The following is a 7,942-nucleotide window of genomic DNA, read 5'->3' as shown; positions in this document are numbered from 1 at the left end:
AAGGATAGCGGGCTCTGAGGCCAAGAGTTAGGTAACTCTTATACTCCCAGGTGTTGGGGACCCCTGGCCTGGAAGTGGGGTCCGCTGAAGTCTCTAAGGAGGGCGGGGTTTGTCTAGGGCCGGAGACCGAGAATTCCTTGAAGCTTGAGATCCAGGGTCCTGGGAGCAGGAGGCGGGCATCCTCTGGGGCCGGGGCTTCGGTCCCCACTGTCTGTCCTCTGCCTCTCCTCCCAGAAACAGTGGAAGAGAAAGCAGGCGTGTGCCCCAAGCTAAAGGAGGACCTGAACTGTACGCAGGAGTGCAATTCGGATGGAAAATGCGCGGACAACCTCAAGTGCTGCCGGGCCGGCTGCGCCAGCGTCTGCCATATGCCCAATGGTAACCCCAGGGCGACCGGCCCCGGGGCGGGGCGGGGCACGGGGAGGAAGCGGGAGAGCCTGGGTTCCAGGAAGCGGGACGATTCGCAGACCCAGGGACCCCTGGCGAAGTCTAGGCGGATGGAACCGGATCGGCCCGAACTCGCCCTCGCATGGGCCTGGGGACACAAAGGAGTCTCTGAGCCGCAGCGCGCAGTCAGAGAGTCCTCCACACCGAGCTGTGTTCGATTCTCTGGTGCATGACCGGCTTCCGGGCACGCACAGCAGGATCGTTGTTTCGGGAGGTCAGGGGACCGGGTTTCATAGTTTGCTCCCTCAGCAGGTGGAGCCGCGGGGGAAGCCCAGAGGTGGCGAGTGGGTGGGGTCCCTAGGCCTGGGGTGCTCATCCCTCTCGAAGTCCCTCCCCTGGGGCCTGCCCTACCCCTAGAGGGAAGGACTCAGGGTGCCTGGCCTGACAAGACTCCCCGGACTCTTCTGTCCAGACGGAAAGAGACCTTACAGATTTAGGAGAAAGAAAGGTTCCTGCCCAAGGTGGCGCCGCCAGCCCGTGGCTCGGAAGGGGTCCCAGCCAGGGAGTGCGACTTTTGCCTAGTGGTTTGAAGAAAGTTAAGACTCCTTCCTGAGTAGCTCTCCCCCTTCCTGATCTTTAAAGCAATCTCTTGCCTCTAGGGATTGAGTGAGAGAGAAAACACGTGAGAATGTTCGGGTGCTCCATAAATAGCGCTTGCTAGCTCTCGTCTCTCCGCTAGGTTAGGGGACTCCCATCAGAGTAGGAAGTGGCATTAGAAAGCATGGAATCCAAGGTCCTCGTTTTTCACAGGGAAAAACTGAGGACTAGAAGCAGAGCTATGACTTCGGGGTACCAAGCTACTGTGATTATTGGTCCTTATCCAGAATACAGCCCGTGTGATTTTTCCTTCCTTGTTATTTCTCCAAAGATGCCGGCAGGGGCCGGGAAGGTTTGTAATTAGAGACCTCAGACACTGATGAACAGGGAGATGGGAGGTGGGGGGAGGACTTGCCCATCCGGCAGCTTCTGGATCTGGAGGCCTCTAATCTGGACCAGAGAGAGGAGGAGCAGAAGGAGAGGTGGAGATTGGGAGAGAAAGCAAGAGGCAGGCAGACAGCTGAGAGAGGGGGAGAGGCAAAAGAAATCTCTGCTGTTAGGTGGAGTCTTTGCTGTTCCCTTGTCTCAGATGGACAGACTGAAGCAGAAAGCAAGCCAGGGCTGGGTGGCCTCCTGAACTAGCATCCTAATTCTGCTATCTGCTAGTCGTGTGATCCTGAGCAAGTCTCTTTGCCTCTCTAAGCATCTGCTTTCTTATCTCTCACTCAAACTTTATAAGAATGACATGAGGGCTAAATAAAATAATATATGTGAAATGTCTTTACAGTAGAGAGTAGATCCTCTATACACAGTGGCTTGCTATGTCAGTAAAGATGCCCTTTGTCCGAGAGCAGGCTAGTAGAAAGAGCCCCTGCCTTTTTCGAAAGAATGGATTTCCTTGTGCTAGGAAGTCAGCCACCCCTGTCCTCTGCTGCTAATCACCCAGTTCTGTGCCTGTGTTTGACACTTGGCTGGGCTTGCCCTTGGGACTTCTGGGAAGTGAGCCAAGCTCCCTTCTCCTTGACCCAGGAAGTGGAGTGTGGTGTGTGCATGTGTGTGTGTGTGTGTGTGTGTGTGTGTGTGTGTGTGTGTGTGAACAGAGGTTGGAAGGCTTGGACTCAAGTTTTGGTTTTATTTTTGACCAGCACTGTGGGGTTGGGTGGTGCCTTTGCATCCCTGTGTCTCATTTCCCTCATCTACGATAGCAATGGTTAGAAATGTCCCCTACGGAAGAGAGATTTGATGTAATAGATTTTCACAAAGAGCATTGTAAGTGGCACATCTCTGCAGCGTTAGCTGTTTGTGTGTGTGTGTGTGTGTGTGTTGTGTGTGTGTGTGTGTGTTGGTGGAAGAATGCTTGTCTGTGCATGGATGAGTGTGTATGGGGGGCCATGGTGCTGCGTGGTGGTAATTGGGAGTGAGTAGGTGGGAGTGAGTGACGAGATCATGGGTGTGTAACCCCTCACATGTGCATCGCGCTTTACAGCTTACAAAGCAGCAGAATCCATGGCTCACAGACTCTGAAGCCAGATTCCTGGACTTCACATCTTGCCTCCACCCTGTATGACCTTAGGCAAATTACTTCACCTCTTGGTACCTCAGTTTCCTTATCTGCAACATGAGAAAATATTAACAATACCTCTCTCCCTCTTTAAAGATGATTGAGAAGATTAGATGAGTTAATACACATCGAGTGCTTAGAATAACACCTGACATGTAGAAGGGGCTAAGTAAATGTTAACTGTTCTAATTACTCATTACTATTATTATTACAAAGTAGTGTCGTTTCCCAGGGAGACATAATATAGGTATATCGCCTCCATCGCTTTCACGGTGTGAGCAGCACTGATCTCACGTGACACCTAAAGACACTGGGACTCTGAGAGTTTTCTGTCCCTAGGAAAAGGCAATGCTGGGACGCAAACCTAGGCCCTGTGATTCTAAAACCAAGGATGGAGTGCGAGGGGCTTGCGGGTGATTTTCCTAGGTCCCCTGAGATCTCCTGGGAAACCGGGGCGAGGAGCGGTGGGAAGTCAGGCTGAGGATAAGTCTTCTGCCTGCATCTCCCTCCGCCCATTTCCCCCTGCTCCTCTTTCTTCCCAGAAAAGCCGGGCTCCTGCCCCAAGGTGGACCTTCCCTTGACCCCGCTTGGCCTCTGCCGGGACCAATGCCAAGTGGACAGCCAGTGTTCTGGCCAGATGAAATGCTGCCGCAATGGTTGTGGGAAAGTGTCCTGTGTCACACCTGTCTTCTGAGGTAAGTGGGAGGGAGGAAGGAAGCGCATTGATGCCCAGATGTGATGACCCCTGCAGGAGGCTGAAAAGGAGGACCTGGGTGAACATACTTCTGTTCACTTATACTGTCCATATGTTTATTTACCTTCATCCACTCAACAGATATTTCTTGAACATCTATCACGTGCCATGCTGTGCTCTAGGCTTTGGGGTTGCTCCATGAGTGAACAGCTCAGACAGAAATATTTCTCTCTGATGGAGCTGATATGCTAGTGGACAATAAACAAGATAAATCAACAGATAGGTTCATAGAATGTTAGAGATAAGTGCCATGGAGAAAAAAAATTAAGGGGGCTAAGGATTACTGGGGTGGGGGTGGGTTGGGCAGGGAGCAGTGTTGCCATCTTTACAAGGGGCACAGTCAGGGGGAGCCCCACCTAGAAAGCAGCATTTGAACAAAGATTTGAGGGCGCTGACCTGTGGGGTCGGGGAGGGAGCTGTGAGGACATCTGGGGAGGCAGCAGATGGAGAAGCAGGAGCATCCTGGTGCGTTTCGGGGAATGCAGAGGCCGGAGCAAGGAGGAGAGGGTTACAGAAATGAGAAGCAAGCGAGCAGCTGTTAGGGGCTTCGTAGGCTGTTGTAAGGACTTTGGTCTTGACCCGGAGTCAGACATGCTCTGACTCAGGTTTGAAAAGGCTTGCTTTGGCTGCCGGGTGGAGAATGGACTGTAGGGGTCGTGACAGAAGCAGGGAGACCAGCGAGGAGGCTCCTGAGAAAGGCCAGGTGGGAGATGATGGACCTGGGAAGATGAGTGGCTGAGTCTGGGACATATGTGAAGGTAGATGGGACAATATTTGCTGATGAATTGGGCCGTGAGGGAAAGAGAGATTTACTCCTTTGTTTCCTTAACATACACTTAAATAATTCAGCAGCTGGAGGAGCAGCTGTGTCCTGGGAGAGGGGACGGTGGTTGGAGGGCCTCTGGGGACATAGGAAGCTCTTCGCATGGCTTGTGGGAGGCAGAAGCGTTCATCTTTACTTTTGCCAAGAAGCTCCGCTTTTCAGGATGAACATGGTAGAGGTCGGTTAACTTCAGTTCACTTCCTCACATGTGTGTTTGAAGTGTGCCGAGTGCTTACGCTGTGGCCGGCTGGGGCTCTACTCGGTCACCGCTGGCAGCTCCAACACTGCCAAGAAAGGATTGTGGAGCCTCCCTTTCCTCCATGTATAACCAAAATAAAACAATATTAAGTCCTAAAGTAAGTGTGGGGAAGTACAGAAAAACAAAACCCAAAGCACACGCTCAGTCGGCCCATTGGGAGGTCCAGCACTGTGCCACCGGCTCGAAGCCAGGTGCTGGGACAGATGACCCTTGCCCTTCCTCAGAGTACTCGCGGCCCAGTGTCTGAGGCGAACAGATGGACAGACACTCCCAGCGCCTGTCGTCGGTGCTGCAGTGGAGGGAACGGAGAGGAGGCAATGCTCACCCAGGCGTGGGCGGGGGGAGGGGGGAGCAGCCTTCCCAGAGGGGTGACCCTGAGCCAGTCTGACAGGGCAAGAGAAGCCTGGGCAGTCTGGTGCAGGCTGTTTCAGGAAGAGGGAATAGTATGAGCAAGAACCTGGAAGCACCCTTTGGTTAAAATCTCATTGTTGATTTTGTGCTGCCTCTGACAAGCTCTCGGCAGGCCGCAAGGGAACCCAGTGTTGCAAAAATAAGACGGAGGCCCCAAGAGAGGAGAGGACATGCCCAAGGCGCCGTGGTTGCTACTTCTAGGTGTACGGCCTGAGAGGGAAGCACAACCCCACTAGGGCCCAGGGCTCTGCAGCCATGCCAACCATCTCCTGCCTCCGTGAGTGTCAACAGCATGACTGGGCTTTGCAGTCAGGAGGACACAGGTTCAAATCCCAGCTCTGACACTTAACTAGCCTTTCACCTTCCTGAGCTGCAGTTACCTTTCTCATAAAATGAGATGAATGAGATCTCTTTGATCAGCTGATCCCAGCTTAACCTAAGGAATGGAGGCATGGTGGAACATCTTGATGGTAGAGGGATATTGAGGGAAACAAATGACGATGGCTCCTGAGGAAGGCCACGCGGTCTGTTGGGACCATGGTATAGCCAAGTGTGTCCTGGGGACGGTCTGAAGCAGAAGAGATGAGTCGAGGACCTGCAGAGAAGTACAAGCAGAGGCCCAGGGCCTCAAGAAGGTGCGGCCTTGCTGTGGGAGGCAAAGGATTGGTCCAGAATTTAAGCTGCAGGTACTCTTGTCTATTATTACGGATATTGTCATCCATGGTTTTATTATGGTCTTCTCCCTCTAGCTCCTGCCACCAGCCCCTGAGGATTCGGATAGCAGAAGTTTCTGCCTGGCCCTGTCTGGCTCCAACCCAGCTGCCCTGCCCCCTTCCTGGCCTCTGCACTCTCTCCTGCACTGACCACAGCTTCTTCTTTTGCCACCCAATAAAATGACCATTTCCAGCACTGGTAGGGCCGTGGCCTCCATTCTTACCATTTGCCCCCGCCTCCCCTGACTCTGGGTCGAGGTGGGGTGGCGGGAGTGGGGGAATGACCTGACCGTCCGGGCATGAAGTCCAGGGAGGGATCAACTCTAAGACAATAAACATAAATTCAGGGCTTGTCTCGTGTGGCTGGTGGTTCTTCTCCCAGGGTGACGGAAGGGGAAACCGAGGCTCCGAGAGATGATGCTCCTGAGGCCATCCTGATTTGTTGCTGGGGGTTCTCGGTAGCAGCAGCTGCACGTACTGTGTGTGGATGAAGGGCGGGTTGATCCACTGGTGAGATCTCGTGGATGAGTAGTTGATGACGGTCCCGTGTTACAGATGGGGTCTCTACCAAGTTACTTGCTTGCAGCCACAGAGAAGGTGGCAAAGCCAGGGTCTTTTGTTGTCATTGTTAATCAAACTATTATTCTGTACACATAATATATTCACATGGATCAATATTCAAAAGGGAAAAAAAGGATGTACGATCTAAAGCATCTTTCGCCCTTGACTCCCTCCCTCCAACCCCAGCCACCCAGTCGTTTTCTATAGACACGACAAATGTCAACAGTTCCTTGTTCAGAGAGATGGCTCCCTCTCTCTCCCTCCCTCCTCCTCCTTCCTTCCCTCTGCTCCGCCCTTCCTCTATCTGGCCCCCTTTTCCATCCACTCTCTATTTTCCCCTCTCTATCCCTCACTCTCTATTCTCTCTCTCTCTCTCTCTCTCTCTCTCTCTTCCCTTCTCTCTCTCTGTCTTCTCTCTATCCCTCTCTGTCCTCCTCCCTTTATCCTTCTCTATCACCTCTTTTCTGTCCCCCCTTCTCCATGCCCCTCTCTCTTTATCTTTCTTTATCCCCTTCTCGAGACTCCCTCTCTGTTACCCTTTATACATCCCTCCACATCCCTTCTTTCCATACCTGTTTCTCTCTCCTCCTCCCTACCCCTTCCCTCTATTCCTCTCATCTCTATCATCTATCTCCATCTATCTAGGCATATGTAGATATAAAATTCTCATCTGTTCCACCTTTTTATACAAATCGTAGCACCCTATACACATTGTGTTGTATCTGCTTTTTTCCCCCCACTTAATGTATCGTCATCACTCCACAGTAAAGCAGAAAGAATTTCTTTATTCTTTCCTTTGTTTAGATGTACAAAATTTATTTAATCACACTTCTACTGAGACTATTACAGGTGGGGTCTCCACCAAGTTACAGGCCTAGATTTGAACCCTAGATTTGAACCCAACCTTTTGCAGGCCTAGATTTGAACCCAAGTCATCTGACACCAGAGTCCCATGCATGTTCCACTGCAGCGATTTCTCACTTTAATCCGTAGGGCATGGGTTTAGCCTTTGGGGTGAGGATGAGGGAGAGGACGGAAGTTATGGCAGTGACACTGGTCCCCGAGGACAGCCTTTATGTCCTTCCCTGTTCCTCCGCCCACTGTGGAATGTGAGAGATCAGGGCAGCTTGAGTGTAGAGACAGAAAAGCTTGGTGGCTTGGTATTTGACCAGCCTCATCTTTCTCATTCTCTTGCAGGTCCCTGCCCCTGGCCGAGAGCTAGACAAGGACCAAGGGCTTCTCCATCCACCTCCCCCCACCCCCTATCCTGGGGATACAAGGTGAAGGGGTCTCCTGGATGAGAGGGGTGCCCAGAGAGGGCAGCCTCCTGGCAATAGATGGCAGTGTAGCTTTTTCTCCTAACCTTTCCTTTCCTGATTTCTACCCCTGCCCATGCTCGGGTCTCCCTAGCCCTTCTAAACAGAAAAAAAAGGTATCCAGCAATGGGCTGGGGAGAGTTGTTAGGGACTAAATATGGCTACCACCCCCTCCACTTTCTCCAGGGTTGCATTCTGAAAGCCCCGGGCAGGGCCATGTCGAACTCAGGGATGGCAGCTGTCCGCCTTCTGTGTGCACGCCAACATTCCTCCCACCGCACGCACTCTGTAAAACTTTCTCACTCGTGCTCCTCCTTTTGTAAGCCGACACGTGAGCCTAGACTCTTTAAAACCGGGCTCCCGGCAGCTACTACAAGCTACCCACTGATTGAAGTTGGCAGGCAAATTTGCTACTCCTGATTTAACTCAAGAAATAAACTGCCAACAGTGGGGTATGCGGTGGCCGAGGTTTCTCTGAGTGAGAAAGCTACACAGTGGGTCAGGTGAAAACTCTGGGTGGAGCGGGGTTAGAAGGAGCCCCTGGCTCTTTCTTTGATCAC

The 7,942-nt window shown here is 52.3% G+C and overlaps 1 protein-coding gene and 1 long non-coding RNA gene across 2 annotated transcripts in view; both read left to right on the top strand.

Moving 5' to 3' along the window:
* Positions 1–5,856, top strand: part of WFDC2 (WAP four-disulfide core domain 2) — an 8,072-nt gene extending 2,216 nt beyond the window's left edge. Inside the window, exons 3-4 of the mRNA XM_011369337.2 lie at positions 3,088–3,240; positions 5,542–5,856. Of these exons, the coding sequence (XP_011367639.1) occupies positions 3,088–3,239 (152 nt within the window). The 3' untranslated portion in view covers position 3,240; positions 5,542–5,856. The remainder of the gene's footprint in view (positions 1–3,087; positions 3,241–5,541) is intronic.
* On the top strand, positions 388–1,357 carry LOC111745165. Its single transcript, XR_002782518.1, has 2 exons — positions 388–661; positions 1,198–1,357. It is a non-coding gene; the product is annotated as an uncharacterized LOC111745165 (long non-coding RNA).
* Positions 5,857–7,942: the final 2,086 nt, after the last annotated feature.

Source organism: Pteropus vampyrus, unplaced genomic scaffold (genome assembly GCF_000151845.1).
Source record: "Pteropus vampyrus isolate Shadow unplaced genomic scaffold, Pvam_2.0 Scaffold147, whole genome shotgun sequence".
In the NCBI taxonomy this organism is placed as follows: Eukaryota; Metazoa; Chordata; class Mammalia; order Chiroptera; family Pteropodidae; genus Pteropus; species Pteropus vampyrus.
The sequence above is the reverse complement of the archived record's forward strand: the minus strand, read 5'-3'. Positions and strand labels throughout refer to the sequence as shown.